Source organism: Hylobates moloch, unplaced genomic scaffold, assembly GCF_009828535.3.
Source record: "Hylobates moloch isolate HMO894 unplaced genomic scaffold, HMol_V3 SCAFFOLD_1, whole genome shotgun sequence".
Taxonomy (NCBI): Eukaryota; Metazoa; Chordata; class Mammalia; order Primates; family Hylobatidae; genus Hylobates; species Hylobates moloch.
The window spans coordinates 41782055-41805051 of record NW_026652276.1 but is presented as its reverse complement, the minus strand read 5'-3'; the positions used below and the strand labels follow the sequence as shown (position 1 = coordinate 41805051).

At 40.6% G+C, this 22997-nt stretch overlaps 2 protein-coding genes across 4 annotated transcripts in view; one reads left to right on the top strand and one right to left on the bottom strand.

Moving 5' to 3' along the window:
• Window positions 1-97: 97 nt before the first annotated feature.
• KCTD18 (potassium channel tetramerization domain containing 18) lies at window positions 98-17890 on the bottom strand. Of its 3 annotated transcripts, none has more exons than XM_032755024.2 (7): window positions 17783-17890; window positions 14643-14877; window positions 12521-12732; window positions 9859-10052; window positions 8717-8811; window positions 4307-4409; window positions 98-1754 (listed from the first exon to the last, which is right to left on the bottom strand). In XM_032755024.2, the coding sequence occupies exons 2-7, from the start codon at window positions 14800-14802 to the stop codon at window positions 1238-1240; spliced, it is 1281 nt and encodes a 426-aa protein (XP_032610915.1). In that variant the 5' UTR covers window positions 14803-14877; window positions 17783-17890; the 3' UTR covers window positions 98-1237. The 3 variants fall into 3 exon arrangements, with proteins under 3 accessions (XP_032610915.1, XP_032610916.1, XP_058295827.1); XM_032755025.2 differs by having other exon boundaries at window positions 17401-17841; XM_058439844.1 differs by lacking the exon at window positions 17783-17890 and having other exon boundaries at window positions 111-1754; window positions 12607-12732; window positions 14643-14738.
• Window positions 17891-18038: 148 nt separating this feature from the next.
• Window positions 18039-22997, top strand: part of SGO2 (shugoshin 2) — a 65809-nt gene continuing 60850 nt past the window's right edge. Inside the window, exon 1 of the mRNA XM_058439837.1 lies at window positions 18039-18053. The gene's annotated coding sequence lies outside the window, so the exon portion shown is untranslated. The remainder of the gene's footprint in view (window positions 18054-22997) is intronic.

Below are 22997 nucleotides of genomic sequence, written 5' to 3'. Positions count from 1 at the left end.
TTTGTAAGTGAAAACGGATAACCTAAATAAACTAATAAGTTTTCAAACTACTACAGGGCTCCACGGCTTTAAAAAGTACAGACACAGAAAATACCACTTTTTATGGAAAAGTTTTATTTTATTTTGTAAAATGTAATGTTTTGAGCATACTTACTTTACTCTTTCAAAGCAATGCAAGTACAATGATAAGCATTTGAATAAAAAGTACCCTGTTTTATGAGCTTATTTTTTTAACATAGTGAAGGCATACTCTCACTGAAAGTAGAAATATGTGATCCAATTACAAAACATAACACTTACAAATAAACACACACAACTGAATAGTCATGAAAAAATAGAGGATTAGTCAAAATATTCTGTTTAAAAATATTAAATTCAAGTTACATGGAAATTTTATGCATAAAAATCATATTGTATAATCAGAATGAATCTTCAGTGGTCATTTCTGAAAAACAAATACTAACTTTAGTTAACAAATTAAACTTTTACTTCTCTTTTTCAAAGTATTTTCAAAACTTCACTATTCAGATTAAAATAGGATATTTTAACCATTTACTTCAAAGACATATTATATAATTCTAATCCCAAGAGATCTTCTTGTGGTGTTTATAAATAAATCTAACAGAAAAGAGTAAGAAAAGCCAATCTAGGAAAGAAAATTGTTCAATTAAGTGAGAGTCAAAGTGCCAATTCAGTCTATGGGTGTTTTTCCTCCCCATCATTTCTTTTCATGTTGCCTTTGGAGACAGAGTAATTTGTAGGCAGCTCATCTTGATCTACATTTTCTCTTTCTAATCTCTCTTGGCTGTGACATAGTACAGGGAACCACTAATATCACCCCCTCCATTTTGCCAGACAGTAATACCTAAGGCCCAACCTCATGCCCATCCTCAGGTTGCAACAAGTAACGTTTACTTCAGCAACAAAGTGGACCTCTCTAGAGATTATTTTTTGTGCTGTTTTGTTGCCTTAATACGAATTAATCATTAAAAATAAATTGAAAACCAGAAATTCAAACTGTCCATAGACAAATAATCATTTAAAAGTTGGGAAAATGAGAAATGGAGCCTTAACCACTGAAAGTCTCCCCTCCTCCATTCCTAGCTCACACAATTCCAGGAACAGAATCCTAAACATAAGCTTCCCTTCTACTGCATTAAGAAAGTGTCACTTCTTTGCATCGAATGGGTTGAAAGCTTTGGGAGATGAACGGGAAATTTCAAGTCCACCACTTTCATCAATTTCCCTTGTCCTTCCCGTTCTCAGTCCGCACTCCCAAGGCACAGGCAGCTTCGCCGGGAAGTGGCTTGAGGGAGTTGGCCTGCCTCGTGGCTGTGGGGGTGGGCAGGGAAGGCGCGGTGGCACACAGTGGAGTCCTCTTCAGCTTTATCACCCGCTGGGGTGTAGGCTTCTTGTCAGAGAGTAGCACCTTAGCTGGAGGTAAGTGCGTGCCTCCATTTTCAGTGCTCGCAGCCCCAGGAGAAGCCTGAGGATGCCCAGGTGCCCCCGTGCCCACCAGGGCCGTGGCTCTGGAAGGTGCAGAGCACTGAGCTGCCTTTCTGCGGCTACCACTTTGAAACCGGCTTGCTGTCGCCCCAGCCGACATCTGGATGGCACTGGCTGGAGACACCGTGACTGAGGCCGAGTTCTTGACTTTAATTTGGGTACTTGTGGAAGGGCCCAAAAATCTAACTGGCTTAGGACCAGTCTTATAGTTCACACCTTCGTCCGCTTCATTGAACGTTATCAGTCGCCTAGAAATACAGAAGTGTGTCATTTTCCACATGTATAGTTTTAGTAACTCATGAAAACATCTCCAAAGTTTACCTTCAGCATTAACAGAAAGGCTCTGGTCAAGAATTAAAGAGTCAAGAGGTTTATGGGCACCTACCTCATCTCTCATCTCCCACCAAGGTCAGTAAGCAAGTTTACAAAAGATTGGTCTCCATTTGAATATGAATTATGTAAACTCACACATAATATTAATACCAGCAAATTAAAATTTGGCACGTTACGTAAGAATTATACAATATATCACCCTGTTCCCAAGTATCATGATGTGACCTACAGGATAACCAGAAATATCACAAATTGTTTTTCCCAGAACTGCAGTTTTAAGAGATTTAGTGAAGAAAAAAAAAGATTTCACAATCAAATAAATATTAGAAATATTGTTTGATATAGTTTGGCTGCATGTCCCCTCCAAAGCTCATGTTGAAATGTGATCCCCAATGTTGGAGGTGAAGCCTGACAGAGGTGTTTGGGTCACGGGGCAGGATCCCTCATGAATAGCTTTGTGCCCTCTCCCATGGTAATGAGTGAGTTCTCGCTCAATTCGTTCACGTGGGAGCTGGCTGTTGAAAAGCCTGGCATCTCTTGCTGTCTCTCACCATGTGACATATCTGCTTCCCTTCGCCTTCTGCCATGATTGTAAGCTTCCTGAGGCCTCACCAGAAGCATATGCTGGCCCTAACCTTCTTGTACAGACTGCAGAACCATGAGTCAAAATAAACCTCTTTTCTTTATAAAGTACCCAGCCTGATATTCCTTTATAGCAATGCAAAACTAATAAACTGCTGCATATCTGTTTCTCCTCTTGAAGCTTTAAAATTCATGTTAACATATTAAAGATTATGAAAGGCCCATACTAAAGATATCTGTATTTCCCAATCATTCTATAGTGAAACCTTTGATGGCCAGTAAAATTTGCATTCTTTGGAACCCATTTTGGGGACTGCTAGAACAGTCATGGACAAACCTTCAAAGATTCCAGAACTGAGTTTACCATTCATTATAAAAAGCCTACGGGGGAACATTTTTTTAAATGACCTTAAAACTGTCAAACAATCATTGTCAAAACCTTGCCTGCTCCTTCAGCTTCACTTCCTGAGGACCACCCCGAGCATGAAAGGGGACTGCAATCCTCTCACTCTGCTCTCTTGCAAGTCCGCATAGCATCAGTGTGTCGTTAGAGGAGATTACAACTTAGTGAACTCCCATTCTTGGAAATGGGATCATAATAACGTGGTTATTTGAAAATTGCCATCTGTAGCAAAGAATGCAAATGTAATATATTCAACCCTAAATCCCTACTGAACATTTTCCCTGGTGACTAGATGGCTCCTTGGGTCCTTACAAGTGCTTCTCAGTCATCGTCATCGTTATCCTGTTGATGCATCAAAAATAATGCTTCATAAACTTGTAGAGGAAAGATAACTAACACAGAGGAGGGGCTCTGTAAACCACTTCTGCCTGCTATGTTTCCATCTACATCTGCCACCAGACTCCACACTGAGGTTTCTCAACCTTGGCACTATTACCATTTTGGTCACATAATTCTTTGTTCTGGGGGGCTGCCCTGTGCACTGTAGGATGTTTAGCAGCATCTTTGGCCTCTACCCTCTAAAGGCCAGTAGCAACTCCCACCCCACAGTGTGTCAACTAAAAGTGTTGCCAAACGTTGTCAAATATCCCCTGGGAGGCAAAATCACCCCTAACTGAGAACCACTGCTTTTGACTCAAAATATATTTGCTAACTGTAGGCTCGAAAGGCAAAATAAATGATAATAAAATTATAGCTTTTAAGAAATAAGATCTGTTTTGACAAGTGATGGTTAACCACTACAAACTGAATAAGCATCTCTGCATTTCAGTGAAAGACCCAGAGGGCAAATGTAAGAAAGTAGTCTGAAATTCCATACGGGCATTCAATTAAATTGTAGAACATGTGATCAAGAAATCAGAACATCTGAAGGCCATGAATAAAAACCCAGACACTGTAAAAAAAAATGTGATTTTAAATGTATTTAAAACACAGTGAAAGACACAGCTGTGGAGTGAATTTAATGCTAATAATTTCATGGAACACAGGAAAATACCATTAAATAAAAGTGCTATTTGTGGCAATAGGAAACAGAAAGGAACTCAGAATAAGTCACAAGAAATTTCAAGTATTAAGTTAAATAGATTTTTTTTTTACTATTGCCAATAAAGCCTGGGATTTCACTTCGGTGGGGCAAAAATATTTACCACAGCATTCTCACTGTGTCCACTAGTAATTTTAGAATCACTCTTTCAATAAGAACATGTTATACATGCAGTTACAAAGAATTATTCCCACTTTTTACATAGTTTTGGTAACTTCATATTTATCAAGATCTATATTTTGATGGTAAGACAGAATATTCAAATAGGTGATTAATAAGCTTAGTAAGGTCAAGAATTATTATTCATTTTCCCTTCACAAAGACAGTGAAAATGTCAGCGATTAAAAAACAAAACAAATAATCAACACAGCATAGATAACCTCTTTCGAATTGGAGCCATGTGACGCAGGCTTCCAAGTAAAGGCCGTTCTTCTAGAGTCCAACACTCTATCAGCTCATGAGGCACCCGCCAGTAGCTAACACCTGGAAGGTAAAAAGAGATAATTAAGACACCTACCATCCACTGCAAAATGCTGAGCAACACTGTTTCACCTAAGACCTGCCAGAGTCTGAGGTTCATGCCTCCCATTTGGCAAAAGGAGGTGTGCACAACATGAACAGGAAGCGCTCACACAAGGAGCTAGGGCCAGGGAGCAACGCAGCTCACGACCTGGGTCAGGAAGAGCTGGCCACCAGCTTTGCCACTGATTAGCTGAGAAGATTCAGCAGGTTATTATGCATACTCAGGGCAGCTGAGAGCGAGGGCTCAGGCTCCAGCAAAGCCTGTGTGGGTCTGAATCTCCATCTCTCACTCACTAGTCATGTCACCTTGGGAAAGTTACTTTTCCAGGCCTGAATTTTCTCAGCTGTGAAATGATGACAATAATAGTATGTACCTTGAAGGACCATTGTGATGATTAAGTGAGTTAATAAATGCAAAGTGCTTAGAACAGGGTCTAGCATGGACTAAGCACTCAAAAACTGTCAAGTACCTTTATTCCCAGTCTTGGTCGTACGGAGTAGTATAAGTATTGTATAGGGGGTGGGTTGTAACACTTGCCCTATCTACTTCACTCGGTTGCTGTGACATCAAATCAGGGGAACTTTGTGAACTACTCTGAAAATGGCAACCACTGTACAAATATGAGATATCACCACCCGATAACCACCTTTTCCAACAAGAATCTGAGCTAGTGAGTTAGGCAAAAATGCCATTCAAATTCATTTTAATTTTTAAATCTGTTATGTTTTTTATTAAAAGCTGAAATATGTATTCTTGAAGCCTCGAAAACATTATGCTAAGTGAAAAACACCAAACATAATAGGTCACATATTGTATTGTTCCATTTGTAGAGATATCAAGAGTAGGTAAATCCATTGAGACAGAAAGCAGACTGCTGGTTGCCAGGGGCCGTGGGAGACAGTGGAGTGCGGAGTGACCGCTTAGGGGGTTCCTTTTGGGATGATGAAATGTTTAGAACTGGACAGAGGTAATGATTGCACAACATTATGAATGTAGTAAATACCAATGAAATGTATGCTTTAGTTAATTCTGTTATGTGAATTTCCATCTCAACTTTTTTTAAAAAAAGAAACATAAATATATACACATGAAAAAAGCTCAAAGAATTATGTTGAATAAAAATTGTTTGGAGTAATCTAAGTCCCAATAATGGATTTGTTGTCTTCTTATTAAAGTTCTGGTAACAATAACAATTTAGCAAGCTGGGCATATAAATCATTATAATAATAGACATATCTGATACTCAAATAACTCTATGATCCTCATTTTAAAACAACTTTCTGGAACTGCTTGATCACACTCCAAAATCTACACATAATCAAGATGTAGACCACTTCTATCACCCCAAAAAGTTTCCTCATACCCCTTAGCAATCAATGTCCCCTCCACTTTAAATGTTATGCAACCAACTTTATTAATCTTTGTCTTTATGATTTTTGAGCTTTTAATTTCTTTCCCTATTGAGAAATCAATTATTTGCTTACATTTCCTTCTTTCTTTCATAAAACCATCTGAGACTATTTTGACAAATAATGAGGTTAAAGTTTTGTTTTTCCTCCCAAGCATATTTCTCAACTATTTATTAAAATACTGATATTTAATACTTTTTTACCACATAGTACTTTTACTAATTTTACTGGTGTTTACCCTTGATCGCTGCTCTATTCTTATACCAGAGGCACATGGCTTTTGATTATTATAGGTCTATAGCATGTTTTACTATCAAATAGAGCTAGACTCATCCCCCTAATTACTTCTACTCCCCAAAATGTTATTGGCTATTTTACCTATTTATTCTTTCAGAGAAATTTTAGAATCATTTCTTCAAGATTCCAAAAGAGTCCCATTGACATTTTGATAGGCCTATAATTTAATCTGAGAAGAACTGACATCTTTATAACATTCAAATTTCCCACTCAGGATCATGGTATGTCTCACCATTATCTCCGTGTCTTCTTTTTTATGGATGGATAAATACATTTTAGCAGTTTTCTTCAGAAAAGACCTAAGCATTTCTTGGGTAGTCAGTCCCGAGGACACTCCTAGTTATTTTATGTTTTGCTTATTGCTATAGTGAATGGGAGTTTCCCTTATAATTTTTAATTGATTTATCATAGGTAAGCTGCTGATCCGTGTATACTTATATTGTATCCAGCTAGTTTAGCCTACTAAATTCAGCACTTACAATATTTTCAGTTGATTATTTGGGGTTTTCTAAAAAGACATTATCTACAAATAACAATGACTCTTCTCCTTTCCAAGAGTTTTTTCTCTAACTCCTGTTTCCTATCTTATGGATTTTCACACGCCTTCCGGAACTTTGTTAAATCACAATGATGCCTCATTACGTGCTTTCAAAATGGATAAAATCAGTTGCATGCTTTTTAAAAGGTATCAACCCCAGTTTTCTGCTTCAACTTTTTTTTTTTTGAGATGGAGTCTCACTCAGTGGCCAGGCTAGAGTGCAGTGGCACGATCTCAGCTCACTGCAACTTCCGCCTCCTGGGTTCAAGCGATTCTCCTACCTCAGCCTCCTGAGTAGTTGGGACTACAGGCGCGTGCCACCAGGCCCAGCTAATTTTTGTATTTTTAGTAAAGACAGGGTTTCACCATGTTGGCCAGGATGGTCTCAATCTCATGACCTCATGATCCACCTGCCCCGGCCTCCCAAAGTGCTGGGATTACAGGCGTGAGTCACCGTGCCCGGCCCTCCTTCAGCTCTCTAAGTCAGTGGGCTCTTGGACATCTTGCCAGTCCAGAGGCACAAACAGAGACACAGAGAACACCATGGAATTTGTTCTCCAACTTGAGCATAAGTGTCTCAAAGTAAATTAAATATAAAATAGAAAGCTGAAAGATGTCATCCTGCCTGCTCGAGGGGTATGACTAGAAAGGAAAAAGGAAGGAAAGTGAGGGGGCAAAGTTGAGGAAAGGAAGAAGGACTGGAGCTGGCATGACACCTGAAGGAGGAACAGCTAATAGAGTTTTTTGTTTTGTTTTGTTTTGTTTTGAGACAGAGTTTCGTTTTTGTTGCCCAGGCTGGAGTACAATGGTACAATCTTGGCTTACAGCAACCCCCGCCTCCCGGGGTTGAAGCCATTTCCCCACCTCAGCCTCTCAAGTAGCTGGGATCACAGGCATGTGCCATCATGCCCGGCTAATTTTTTGTATTTAGTAGAGATGGGGTTTCACCATGTTGGTCATGCTGGTCTCAAACTACTGACCTCAGGTGATCCACCTGCCTCGGCCTCTCAAAGTGCTGGGATTACAGGCATGAGCCACTGCACCCAGCCAATGCTGTTTTTAAAAGCCTCTTCCTCTCCTTTTATGTCTTGCTCTGTCACCCAGGCTGGAGTGCAGTGGTATGATTATAGCTCACTCCACCCTGAAACTCCTGGGCTCAGGCAATCCTCCTGCCTCAGCCTCCCAAGTAGCTGGGACAATAGGTGCATGACACCAGGCCCAGTTGTTTTATCTATTATGTGACTGGCAGTCAGTCTTTACTAGCTTTTAGGATTATTTGAGGATGGAATATGTCTTATTTATCTTTGGATCCAATTTTAGGACTTGTTATCATACTTTGCACCTAACAGACACTCAGTACATGGTTGTTAATTAAAAAAAAAATGCTTAGGCATAGAACAGAACATGTAACCTTCTGTGATCCTTACGAAAGTGTCAAAGCCCTTCTGATACTCAGTTTCCTCATCTATAAAATAGGAATGGTAAGTAGTGTACAGGATTGTGTTAGGACGAAGAGATACTGAATGTAAACTACTTATCGAGGATATAAAACAGCATCATTATTACCAACTCTCACTCCGTAGTTTGAGAAAAATGAATAGTTTTCAAAGTGTACATTTAAAGATTATTGTAATTATTTTATAAGGGCTCTTTGGACATCTTCCCCAACATTATTTTCTCTCCCTTTCCTTGATTACATATTTTATGCAAATTTGAAGTATTTTTCCAATGCACAGTAGGTACTAAATGAACTCTTATTTAATTAAATTAAATAAGCCTAGCTAACAGAGGCATACTTAAAGTTACTGAATTATAAACTATTAATAATATCTAGCAACTGATGGGATTTAAAGATTTGTAAGTAAACTGCCTCAGTGTTATCATGAGATGACAAATACATTGACACACTCAAAAGAATACTTTCTAAAAAAAAGAAATGCAGTATTTGAGCTTACTTTGTCTTATTTTTTTTTTTTTAGAAAAAGTCCACCTGCTTCCATGAAATAAAAGAATTGCACTGTACCTTTTCCTTCCCAAGCATCAAAGGCATCCATCATTTTCTTCAACTCTGCTACTGAATAATAGCTCCAAATGTACTGGACATTATTTCCCGCCTCTCTAGAAATATTGCAAAAAGTAATGAAAATATACTACCTAGGTATGGACGTGTATATATACATACAGCTAATATACATTTAATAAGAGCTTGTTAATTAAGGGAAAAAATATGTAAGCACTGAGTAGTTGTTCTGTGATCCTTAAGTATACATATGCTTACATAGATATATATGTACACATTATATAATATACTAACCTATATTTTGATCTCTTTTTATCATAGTAGAGTATTTTATTAATTCCACAATATGCACCATGTAGATAAATCAACACATCTTTAATATCAAGTTTTTTAGAAAAATCAGCAAACTCCAATGAACTTACAAAATATTCACGTTTGACCAGCATTATGCCAGGCACTTACATATCTTACATAGAAGCATCCCTATCTGTAAAGAATTCAGAAACTGATGACATATTTAATCATCTCAAAAGGCAAGCTTATGTGATCCTGCATTAGTCACTAATATTCGACCCAATCCCATCTGCCAGAGAATTGTTTTAAAAATTGCTAAGTGAATTAACCAATGTAAATAACATTACAGGAAAAATATTAAGTAATAACTCTTAAGAATTTAACATGTTCAAGTCATAAAATTCTAAAGCTGGAAGGGACCAGGAAGTGCTTTGTCATTTCTCAGAAGAAGACACCAAGGCAGGCCAGCCCTGAGTCACTCAGTAGGCCTGCTGACTTCTTCTGCCAATGCTTCTATGGTCTAGGAAGACACCAGGCATGTGGCTTTTCTTTTTTCTTTCTCTTCTTTTCTTTTTAAGCCTCTCGGTGAGGGGATTCTGATGCAGACTCCCAGTTGAGAACTACTGCACTAGATCATGCAGATGGCCTGCAGCTTATCCATACTGTATGGGAAATTATCTTAATTATAATTTCCTCATGAAGCAGGCCTATCTCAACTGCTATGATGGCTCACTCTGTCTCCTGAGAGGTGTTAATGGTCTTTTCTAGTCAAGCACATTTCATTCAGAAACACCTCTTAGGAGAGACCAGGACTTTATTTTGTTCTTTTTCACATTTAAATTTGGACATACCTTTTAAAAATGCTTTTGCTGTGAATTCTTCCTCCCAGCTGCTTATCAATAGCGTCTGTTCCATCAGTTTTTGTGGCATATACACCTATAATTCTACTCTCACAGCTTGCACCAGATGTGTTAAGATAGTGGAGAACCCAAACTGTTGGTTTATTGCAGACTAAGCCATATGAATCACAGAAATCTGTTAAAGCCTAAAGCAAAAAGTATATATAAAATTTGAATTTAATTCTAGAGTAAAATAAAAATAAATATGCTCCATTATTTTCATGTAAAAGCTGAAATTCTAGTTGATCATAAGGGAAACAAAAAGATTATAAATTTCAGGTAAGTCTTTATACCTTTAAAAATCAAACATACATTTTTTTGAATTAAATCGGGGCGGCAAGGACAATCACAAAAAATACCCCCCAAAAACCCAACACCCTTTCATCTACAGAATCCTTTTCCACATGGAAATTCCATTTTATTTCTTACTCCTTTAGTCTGCCAACATCCCTTTTAATTTTATAATCTTTATAAGATCATTCCTCCACTGCCAACATCACTTTTAATTTTGAAATCTTCGTATAATAACTAAAATGTAGACCTTTTTCTTTTCCCTTTAGAGTAATTTCCCCAAATTTTCCCATTTGACACAATCTTCCATTCACCTTCTACTGACTAACCCTATGGTTGGTCCTTATTTTTAGCTCCAAATTCTAATCATGGACTAACCAGATTGATTTTTCTTTTACACTGAAAGATATGAATATGTAAACTCAATATCTAAACTCAATATATGCTGCCTGAACTCATTTGGCACTTATCCACCTATTCATTCATTCATTTGAATATTAAGTTCCTACTCTGTGCTGAGCTCTAAGGTCCTGAAGATATAATGATGAACAATGGTGAGACAGGGTCCCAGTCCTCCTAGAGTTTATAGCTAACGCAGAAGACAGACATTGAATAAGTCACCAGCACCCTGTGTAAGAAGTGCCACCAGGACCAGGTGCAGTGGTTCACGCCTGTAATCCCAACCCTTTGGGAGGCTGAGGCGGGTGGATCACCTGAGGTTGGGAGTTCGAGACCAGCCTGACTAACATGGAGAAACCCTGTCTCTACTAAAAATACAAAATTAGCTGGGTGTGGTGGTGCATGCCTGTAATCCCAGCTACTTGGGAGGCTGAGGCAGGAGAATCGCTGGAACCCAGGAGGCAGAGGTTGCGGTGAGCTGAGGTCATGCAGTTGCACTCCAGCCTGGGCAACAAGAGCAAGACTCCATCTCAAAAGAAAAAAAAAAGAAGTGCCACCAGTGAGAACACACGGTGCTCCAGGGCAGACAGCAGAAGGGTTTCACCCATTGAAGCTGCCAGGGCCTTCCCTGGGAGGAACAGCCTTTACTGCTGTAAGTACTCTGGACAGCTACTTTGTTGTGTTCACTGTCATATCCCAAGTGTCTGGAATAGCGCCTGACACAAACAAGATGCCTAGTATTTGCTGACTCAGTGAATGAAAATGGGGCCCTACCATGTCTTGCACTTTCATTTAATATTGCTATCTAACTCCAGTATTGGTTTGGAATTTTACTTACACATACATCTACAAGAATTCCCAACTATACTATAAACTTCAAGGGCAAAGAACTGCACGTTGTATTTCTTGGTGTCCCACGCAGCCCCTTGTACAGTGCCATACATGTCACAGGCACTTGAAACAAACGTGTTGGCTGACAGCATGAATGTGGGCATGCTGTGTCCTTTTTGAATAAAAACCAGGAATAAAACACTAGAGAGCTGAGACTTCTGAAGATGAGCATTAACCCTCCCAACCTTCTAGTCAGGCCTCATTCTGCAGATGTGGCAACAGCAGGGAAAGACTATTGTTTGAAAATATAGTTGATGAATAACTTCAGTAGCAGAACCCATATAACTATGCAAATTCCTAAAGGGGATCTGGAACCAAATCAACTTTCTCTTCAGGCTGCACTCCTAATAACCAACCACCCGCCAGCTTGCTTCCTAAACACTGACATCCAAATCAAAGAATTCAAACCAGTTCAGATCAGTTTTCACTATTAACAATTTTCTAAGAAAAATATTTTTCTTAGATGCTCAAAAGTGCTAATTAATAACACATATAATACTTTCAATAAGACAAAAACAGATAATTAGGATTTTCAAATCATAAAGATCTTTAAAATGCAATTTAAAATAGAAGCATCTTAAAGAGATTTACTGATCTCAAAGTGAATTAGCCAAACTAATGTTTTAAATTAGTAACAAACTACTACACTTACTAAATCAATAAGATGTTTTATTATTCATCAGGATCATTCTTTTCAAAAATCACTTTAGTAAATAAAATAATACCACTATGCCCTAATATAGTATAGTATTTCTCTTAATTTAAAAAGAATTTCAGGAGTTCTATAAAAAAGCCGTCAAAAAGTGTTAAATCTTCAATGAAGAATACAAACTCAATCAACTTTTGAGTGGCAATATACTTTCCAAGAATTTTGGCCTTAAAAAATGAGAAGTAGTAGTAAAGAAACATGCCTTCAAAATGTATAAAAACTATCTTGTTTGGTTAATGTGAAAACACAGGCTATGCAAAATAGTACATATTGCTTTGTGCATCATAAATATATATATCCAAAAACTTAAAAAAATGCCAAGACCTTTTTAAGTTCTATATTTGACCTTAAAGAATATGTCTCCATTTCATTGGCCAAATGGTCAGACAGGCTGTATGGATAAGGGATACCAAAGTAATCAGCCTCTTCCTGTAGGGCGATGCGGGTTTGCTCATCTGTGGGAATCTGAACTTCTCCATGAAGGTAATCCAAAAGGTATTTAAACAGACGTCCATCACGGTCAATAACACAAGCCCCTAGAAAACATTCAGTTCAAAAATGATTGTAGAGATTCTGTCGATCAATAAGATTTCAACAAATCAAACTAGGTTTGAGGACCTCTATAATTATAAATGTTTCTTTCTCACATGAAAGTTAACATCTAGTGTTCAAATAGGTTTATGTAATCTAAGCTAGACTTTTGGTTATTCAAACACCAAATATGATGTACCAGCAACCCTCTGCTTACAAATAGGTGATATTGTAACATAGAATCTGAATGAGTTGTGTGGGACAATCACCTGTAGTTCTATAATACTGCACATAAGTTTGAATGCAAATATATATCACCAGGGTTGCCATGTTTGGTTGTATTGGTGTACTACATATACCACGGTAGGCCAAGTGGGCAAGAGAGGCTAAAACCAAACCCACACTCTGCTCACCAAGCCATGCACCCTGGGATGGAACTGAATCTTCCTGGATATAAGGGCAACCTTTTCTGATTTGTACGCAAAGAAACTGAATGAGTCAATGGTGGACCTTTGTGTTCTCACTACCATATGGGAAAATATATTCCGAGATCCATTTAGAACTTTGGATGCAATGACTATATTCCCACAATGGCCACTGCAAAAGCTAAGGGCACCCCACACTGCTGGTAGAAATAGAAGTTTACCCCTAACCTTATCTCAGCTGGACTAGAACAGGTATATGGAGGTGCTCACTAAAGAGAGCATGTGGGGTGCTCATCACTATGTCCAGTGTTTGCATATCAGCAAGACTACAAATCTGGGGTTCCTCGCTCCAGGCATGCCAGATGATTCGAATTACTGGGTTAGTCCTTTTGTACTATGAGAACCCAAACTTCAAAAAAGAAGAAATGCTATGCTGGTACTACTTTATAATAAAATATTTTTCTTAGATAATTTAGCAGAATTAAAAAAAAAAAAAAAAACAGAAAAACCTCTACATGAGGCTAGTCAGTAATTCCTCACAAAAGAAGGGATTAAGAAGGTAAAATTTAGGGGCAGAGAAGAAAACTCAATCCCTGCTTACCATCTTTGCCCCAACAGCCTTTCTGCCCAGGTAGATACCAAGCCCTGGGCACCAGCCACTGGTGATTTTTTTTCCCATTCTTTCAACTGCCATTTAACCAGCAAAGCAACCTCCTAACACCAGGGTTATTAACAGTAAAACAGTCCCTCATGTTCAAGACTCCTCAATCGTTCTCCTCTAACACAGAACCAAGAGTGGGTCTGGAGCTCATACGCAGGGCAAAAAACTTCATTTGTATTGATGAACTTTCTTTACAACCAGTAGCAGGTTCAGTGAGTCCCAGAGCACTGGAAGCAGAGAGCAGCCCCAGAACCCTACCTGTGTGATTTACAGTTTCTTCTGAAACCCAGTTTTCAGTCTGCTGCCCCTTAGCCCGACAGTATCACTGCACAGACTTTTTCTCAGCTATGCACATCGGCCACACAGCAAGACTACACAGCTAGGCTAGGTGGTGAGCCCAACACTAATTCTACAATGACGATGGCTGCTCCCGTTAGCAATAAGGGCAGCTGCTTTCTCCAGACAAAACATTTTCTAATTTGAAGAACACAGAGAGAAGCAAATATATTTAATCAGCGTCAATATCATCACCCGAAGCTGCATGAAAGTAACAAGTTTCAAAATATAGTTAATCCCCATAATTAGGTTATGACCAGCCTTTATGAACTCTTACTTCTTTGTCAACTTTTAACAACATTATCACAGATTTTCAGAAGTAGTATTTAATTTCTCCATGTACTTAATGAATCTCCATAGAGTCCTAATGATCTCAGTAATTTGTATATTCATCTAGTACATTTCGTTGTAATTAGGAAAATCAAAGGGAATTTAAACTGGACTCTTGTGTTAATAAATATTCAGATCATGCTTTCGGACTTTAGGCATTTACCTGACTCATCTGTTTTTAGAGGAAAGCGACCACTGAACATAGATGCCAACATGGAGTCCTTGAAGCGGCACAAGGACTCCCGCCTGGCTGTGTAAATACAGCCACCCACGTTCAGTCGGAGAACATCTAGCACCTCTTCTTCTGCCTTGTGGCCTTCCATTTCTCCCCCAGGCACCTGAATTTTTGCCTCCCAACACTTTCAGAAACTTCAAAACAATGATGTCTTGGTCTCCTTCTGTAAAACAAAGGACAGTCATCCCTGCCATTTCCAACAAGACATTAAATAGTTAATATAATAAATATACTTTAACATGACTGAAAATAAATTCCTCAGTACTGGCATTATTGAATTGAAGGATTTTATATAATATAAGAGAATTTCGAGATATGCTAAGAAGTTGGAAAATGTTGGCTCAGAGGATTTGTAAAAGATAATAAACGACTAACAACCCAATCATTGCTGTTGAAATGACTGTTTAAACATGGTAATGCACTCTCTGTCACACAACAAACACAGGAGAGCCCTGCTTATGATATTCAGTATTCACATATCTTTTTAACCATGATAAGTCTGAGGGAGCCTCTAAACTGCAGAGATCAGTGGACAGCATGGAATTGAGCTGCTAGGCTCTTCCCCTCACCAGCTCTAGGATCTTGGGCAAATTTTTTCCTCTTCTATAAAATGGAGGCAGTGATGATGCCCAGCTCAAAGGACTATAAGAGGAATAATTAAAAGAACTTATAAAACAGCAAAAGAGCAGAATCTGGCTCATGGTAACTATTCAATACATTATAAATATTATGCATAATGATATAAATTTAACCATAAGGTGTCTACTGAGGGACTTGATATTGACTCTGGAATGTAAGGAAATAAAGGAGCAGGAATTATTAACAATGATAACTGTAATTCTTAAGTTAGGTAACTAAGGAATATATAATTTATCAACTGAGATTAGAATTCTTCTTTCAATTTTTTAAAATTTTTAAAACATGAGACAGGGTCTTGCTGTGTTGCCCAGGCTAGTCTTGAACTCCTGGGCTCAAGCAATCCTCCTGTCTTGGCCTCCCAAAGTGCTGAGTATATAGGCATGAGCCACCACACCCAGCCTGAGATCAGAATTCTATGTAGACCAGTAGCCAGACTAGTCTAGAACTACAAATTACACATCCAAATCATCCAGCTTCTTCACTGTGAAATGGACGAAGCTTTAGGGAAGTTTTTGGAGTTTTTTGTTTGTTTGTTTTTTGAGATGGAGTCTTGCTCTGTAGCCCAGGGTGGAGTACAGTGGCACAATCTCGGCTCACTCCCGGGTTCAAGCAATTCTCCTGCCTCAGCCTCCTGAGTAGCTGGGACCACAGGTACACACCATCATGCCTGGCTAATTTTTGTAATTTTAGTAGAGATGGCGTTTCACCATATTGGTCAGTCTGGTCTCAAACTCCTGACCTCAGGTGATTCACCCACCTCAGACTCCCAAAGTGCTGAGATTAGAGGCATGAGCCACTGCGCCCGGCCCAGGGAATGTTTAAGGGTTAGATTTTTTTAATCCATTCTGGAGATCACAGAACCACAGGTGACAATGTGGTGTTTTCCCACCTAAAACAATACTGTGATGAAAAAGGTACTCCCAATATTGAGAATCTGCAGTATCCACACATTTCATAGCAAGCTTAAAATGGCTGCCTAAAGGCTCAACTACATCTATGTCAATTCACTTTTACTCAGTGACCAAGTAAGATTGTTTTGTAGATGCCAGCCAGTCTCCAATAAAATGGAAAGAGACCATTAAAATCTGAGGAAGACCATGTGTGTAGAACACGGTCAGCAACAGAAACCATTATGGGCCAAAGGTCCAGCCTTCCAAAACCACTTATGGATGTGACATCTTGCACTGCCTAGAAGTCCCGGGAGCAGCACTCCAAAGATCCATGTGTGAGAGCTACCTCTGAGGCATGGGATGGAACTTGTTCCCTCTGCCTCATTACTAGCTCCCTGGAATCCTATTTATTCTTCAATGCCCTCAGCAAACCTAATTTCTTGCATGACCGTCCCACGTATCCTTCTGCCCCCCCAAGTTAGAATCCTTGCACAATTCTACAAATATACTTTGTGTGTCTGTCCACTTTTTACTCCACTTGTTTAATCCCTACTTTTTGGTCTGTAGGCCAAGGAAGCCAGGGCCTGTGTCACCCTTAATAACTCCCATTTACTGAATGCTTATTATGTGCTAGCCATTGTAAGAGACACTTGACACACATTACTTAATTCACACAAAAACTCTATTGGATGGGAATTACTGTCCCTGTTGACAGATGAGGACATTGGGGTAAAAAAAAGAGTGATGTGTACAGGGGCCACACAAGGGCTGACTGCTAGTAGGTTGTGGAGCCAGCCCCAATCCAGACAGGCAGGACGAACCCCAAGTTCTTCCTGCTTCACCCCACATCGGCTCCTCCAGCACTGTTTCACCCCTATGGCTCCTGACCCAGCCCTTTCACTCTCTAAGCATCTGTCCATCTCAAGACTTGGCTACAATAACACAGCAGCACCCCGATCCTGAGGATTTAAGAGCTACTCCTCCTACCCCAACCCCAGGCAGTCTCTCCTAAGGATAGGAACATCACCATTCCAAGGCCACACCAGGGGGGCACTCCGCAGGCCCCATCCTCAAAAGCACCCAGTTAGGCTCCCTGCTATGTGGAAAGTGTCCAGCCCTCGGGGACAATGTCCCCCAGAGTGCGGTCCTATGATCACCTGCATCAAAACCATCAGGGACGCTTGGGAAAACGAAGACACTCCGGCCACAACACACAGTTCCTCAGAAGGTCTGAGGAGGGGTCGGGATCTGCCCGCGAACCCCGCTTTGAAAAACATCGCTCAAGGGGCTCACACTCCTCTTACGAAGCGGGAAGAGCCGGGAGGATCTGGGGAGCCAGAAAGGCCCGCCACGGTCTTCCGCGGCCTAGAGACCCCAAATCGGCCCGAAGCCCGAGCCTGCAGCCCGGGACGCGCGCGTTACCAGCGCGGCCCGGGCCCTTCCTCAAGGCACCCCGCCGCATTCCAGGCCCGCGGCCCATCCCGCGCCCGGCTCTTCCGCACCGGGGGGGTGGGGCGGGTCGGCAGCTTCCAGACTGACCTGCGGCCCGCCAGACCCTCGGCGCGGCCGCCGGACGCAGCGGGGCGGACGCGGAAGTGAACGCCTTCTCCGCTGCTCGGCAACTCGGGAGCAGAGCGGCCCCAGCGGCGCCCCCGTGCGGCCCGGCTCTGCAACGGCGGCGGCGGCGGCTCAGGGAGGGAGGGAGGCCACTCCCCGGGCACGCCACGCCGCGCCACGCCACGCCACGCCCCCAGACTGGTCTCTTCCTCAGTGGGCCGCCTCGGAGTCGGGTGGGTCTTCCATTCCGGAGGTAAGGGAAACACACGGTAGAGAAGGCCAGGGCTGAACCCCCGAGGGACGGTCTTGTGTGTTCAGAGGCTGGTTTTACAGGTGAACAGAAGAAACAGCCACAGAAGTTGCGATTGTCCAAGGTCACTTAATAAGTGGCAAGAATTATGATGTTAAGTGTTCTCACCCCCAGGTCAGCGCCCATCCCTCCAAACAGGGCTGCTCAGTGCCAGCGTGTGTTAATATATTGCACTTGGATAAGTCTATCTGGATAGTGTCTGCAGCTTACAAAGCTTTTTCACACACAGCATTCTTGTTTAGTCTGTGTGACAGTGATATAAAGGGTGATATTTATTTCCCATTATAGCAAGGAAAATTGAGGCGAGAGCAAACATTTATTCAGCACTTTTGTACACTTGACACTGTGCTAAGTGCTTTGCATGCACTATTAATTTCCTGTTAAAGATAACCCTAAAAGAGTTCTTCCAGTTTCTAGCAGCATCTTACCTTGTGCAAGGTACTGTGCTAGATATTTCAAGAAAAATATAACAGTCCTGTTTTCAAGGTGCTTCCCCAAAATCAAAAATATTTGGTTCCAAATTTCCCTGACTGGCTCTTAGAAGAGAATAAGCCAAAGAGAGGTAAGTCAACCTGTCCCCTTAGATATTAACAGTCTTAGGAGAGAGGGAAGGTTTGTTCAACCTATAATTATTAAGCACTAGCTGTGGAGCAAGCACTGAGAGTACAGGACTGGACGAGACAAATAATGGGCATTCAACCTTACATTCCAGTACAACATGCAGAAAACATGTTCTGTAAATATTTTAGGCTTTGTGGGCCATGCCCAACTACTCAACTCAGCAGTTGTAGTCTGAAAGAAGGCATAGGCAAAACCTGAACAAATGAGCATTGCTAGTTCCAACTTTATGGACACTGAAATTCCAATTTCACATAATTTTCATGTGTCATAAAATATTCTTTTAAAAATGCAGCTTTTTCAAACACTTAAATATGTAAAAGCCATTCTTAGATCATGGGCCAGACAAAAACAAATGGTGATCCATGGGCCATAGTTTGCCTTCCCTTGTTCAAGTGGGAGAAACAGACACTAAGCAAAGTGGTGACAGATAGTGATAACTACGTGTGAGGAAATGAGTGGACATTTAAGTTGAGGGCTAGGAGTGAGAATGAGTCCACCTTCTGCAGAGATGGAGGAAGGGTATTTTAGGAAGAAGGGAGAGTAAGTGGGAAGCCCCTCAGGCAGGAAAGGACTCAGCAATTTGTAGGAAGAGAAAGGCCACTAGTATGTCTGAGCCTTGGTGGGCATCAGGACAAAGGGGAAGATTAGATGGGATGAGGTTGAAGAGAGAGGCAAGAGCCCAGGCTGTAAAGTATTGTGTGGCCATGGTAGAAGTTTAATTTGACTCTAAGCCTAATGAGAAGCTATTGAAAGGTTTTAAGCAGGGAAGTGACACAATTGATTTACTATTAAAAAAAAATCACTGCAGCTACTGAGATGAGAATAGATTGGAGAGGTGTGAGATGGAAGTAGATGACTATTACAATAATCCAGGGGAGAAATGTCATAGTTCTTCCTTGAGTAGTATTGGCAATAAAGAGAAGTGGATGGGTGTAAGAGGTGTACTCAGGAGACAGACATGACATAAAATTTGTTGGTGGATCAAATACATTGTGTTAATATGGATCCCCTGAGAAGCAAACAATATTATCAGATTAGACATGTGAGAGATTTATTGAAGGGAACACCTGTGAGGTAATAACAGGGAAGCATCTGAGGGGAATTAGGAAAGACATTAGACAGTTTCAACCCTTGTGGAGAACAGGAAAGGAAGAGTAGGAAAAGTTGTACATATGATACAGTTCTGAGAAAGTTTCAGCACAGCCAGTGGAAAGCCTTCAAGCCAAAGTCCCCCATATCAGAAGAGTTCTGTGTCTCCCAGGTATTAAGGCCTGCCTTAAATCCCTCTGCTCAGTTGCTGGCTGGGAGCAGTCAGTGGGCAGTGCAGCCTGGTGATAAATTTCAAAGGACAGCAGCTGAAGCATCAGTCAACAATGCTCCCTGCAATTGGAGATCTGAGAAGTGCATTTTCATGGCTGCCATATATGGGATTTAAGGGAAAGTGAAAAATGTGGGCATATCTCTAAATTGTTAATTTGAACAATGGGATAATAGTCAGTTTACTGAGTCAGTGAATTATGGGAGAGGAATAGGTTTGAGGAAAGAAATCAGAAGCTGTGTTTTGGACTACTAAGATTCAGATGCTTTTCAGACATTCAGGTAGAGAGATCAATTAGCAATTGAATAAATCTGGAGCTCAGAGGTAAAATTCTGTGTTGAAGGTGGATATTTGGAAAGCATAAGCATTTAAAGCTATGAGAGTGAATGAAACCATCTGCAGAAAAGGCAGATAAATGAGAAGAGACAACATGAAGCATTGACTTCAGCATTTAGAAGTCAGGCTTACAAGGAAGAGCCAAGAGGAAGGAGGGGAATCAGTAGCATATGGAGTTACAGGAACCAAGAGAGCAAAGTGTCATTCATGTCAAATGCCACTGAGAAATCAAAGGTCCATCATATTTGGTATTGTGGGAGTTCTAGGTGACCTTGACAAGAGCAGTTTCAATGTTGTGGTGAGGATGCAAACCAGCCAAAAATGCGCTGGAGAGTGAATGGGAGATGGAAGATTGGATGTAACCCTTTAGAGAAGACTTTATTGTAAATAGAAGTAGAGAAGTGAGGCTGTAGTGAAGGTGGGATAAGAGTCAAGAAAAGGAGTTTTAGGATGAGAGTCGTTCCAGCAGGTTATGCTGATGGAAATGATTCAGTAGATAGGCAGAGATTGGTGAGGCAGGAAGGGGAGGGAGGGGACAACTGAAGGAATGAAATACTTGGCAAAGCAAAAGGGTGTTGGAGCCAAAGCACAAATTAAGCAATTTTCATTTGACAAGAGTAGGGGTAGGAGGTAAAACACAGAAGACAGATTTAACTTCAAGTAAGTTGTAGATTTCACAGAGGAGAGATGAGAAAAGTCTGACCAAATGGCTTCTGCATTCTCCATTTAGTCTAAAGCAAGGTCAGAGGCTAAGAGTAAAGGAGATGAGGAGTGGAAAAGGTGTGAAGAAGGAGCGTAAGGTATGAATTATTTATCTTGGGAACTGAAAAGCAAACTTTCTATAGAAACTTGGTAGGATTGCTAAGAAGGGATGAGTGTCCACTGAAGACTGTAATCATTATAACATGGATGACAAGCTAGTCATCCCAGTTATATGACTTTTATCCAGCAACATTCAGCAGCTTCAGTACAGGTGCTGAGAAAGTAGATAACCCTGGGCTCGGCCAGAGTTGGGATTTAGCCAGGTAGTATGACACAAGGATTGATTACCGTGATGGATCATCGATTCTAAGATGGGTAAGGAAGGAAGTATATGAATGTGGTGATGCATAGTGAAAAGGTAGTGAAATTAATGGATTTGGGATCTCAATGGAGTTGAGGAATTATTCAAATAGGGATACTGGAGTAAGTGAGCTAGAAGAATTGAAGGCAGTGGTCAGAGAGTATACTTGAATTCAAGATGCCAGAAGTCATGCAATGAATGTAATGCCAAGGCTCTGGGCTGAGATGGGGTGGAAACGAAGTTAGCGGAGGTGAAAATTGTAAAGAAATGGCAAGATAGGTTGTAAGATGGGTTATCACCATAAATAAATACAAAGTCAACAAGAATGAGTAGGCATAGAGAGAAAGATGATGAAACGGAAGCCAATGTTACCAATAATTGATGATCAAAAGAGTTGTAGAAAACTGCATTGAGGAAAGAAGGAGAGATCCTCTATCTAGATGTATACATATAGTTAAAATTACCTAGGGCTTAGAAAGACAAAGAAGGGAAAAGTGTTTGGAAGCACTATTGAGAGAAAACAAAATGCCAGCCCCACCTCCTGATTCTGGAATATGGGGGGAGTGGAAGAAAAAGTAGCCTCCACCCAAGAAGTCTACAGTGGAAGCAGGACCTCTAAAAACAGACAACTTTCAGAAAAAAAAAAAAATTAAGCAATAGTAACATTTTTAGCCAGGTGTGGTGTCAGGTGCCTATAATCCCAGCTACCCAGGAGGCTGAGGCAGGAGAATCACTTGAACCCAGTGGGTGGAGGTTGCAGTGAGCCAAGATCACACCACTGCACTCCAGCTTGGGCAACAGAGCAAGACTCCAAAAAAAAAAAAAAAAAAAAGAAAGAAAGAAGAGATGGTAACATTTAAAAGTGAATTTTAAAGGGCTCTGTGGAGATGTTTGGAAGCAATGGGAAGAGTGGGGAATTGGCTTATAATAGTGGACATATCAGAAGTATGAGGATGAGGGCCCCAGGTAACAGTGGACAACTTGGGGAATTGGGACTGCTGGGGTGATTATAGAACACAGGGTCTAGACATAATGAGAAAAGTCCTAATGGTCTATTAATGCAAGGCTCAAGCAAAGGCCAAATATTTAACTCAATAGCATTGGTATAACCCCACTTTCTGACTGCTTTCAATTGTATGGTGGACTGACGGCAGGGAGGGTCTTATGTGGAACTGAAGCATCAGGAAAATCCATGGGTGACTACTCCCTCCTGCACCTCTCCTGGAAGGAAAGAACAATCCTAGCTCTGGTGCACAGAAGGTTGAAGGGAAGGGGGTAAAAAAGCAGTATATAACTCAGAACCTGTGTGACACACCTGATTAGACTTGAGACTGCCCTCCTTTTCTGGCATTCTTTAAGGTGGGAAAGATAGGTACTTGTCATGGTAAAGGAGAAACAAATAACTTTGCAACTATCCTCCAGGAAAAGATTCCCAAACCATAAACACATTCCTCCTTCAAACCCAGGACAAGGTATGGGAGAATGAAGGGTCTGGTTGCTTCTTTGTTCACAAAGGCTAGATGATTTGGGACATTTTTCTTTTTACAAT

Excerpts from the sequence above, each read along its gene's own strand:
- KCTD18 (XM_032755024.2), bottom strand. The coding sequence starts at position 14,802 with ATGGAAGGCCACAAGGCAGAAGAAGAGGTGCTAGATGTTCTCCGACTG. Across the intron at positions 12,733-14,642 it reads TCTAAAAACAGATGAGTCAG|GGGCTTGTGTTATTGACCGT; the intron begins GTAAATGCCTAA and ends AATGTTTTCTAG. Across the intron at positions 1,755-4,306 it reads ATGGCTCCAATTCGAAAGAG|GCGACTGATAACGTTCAATG; the intron begins GTTATCTATGCT and ends CTGTATTTCTAG.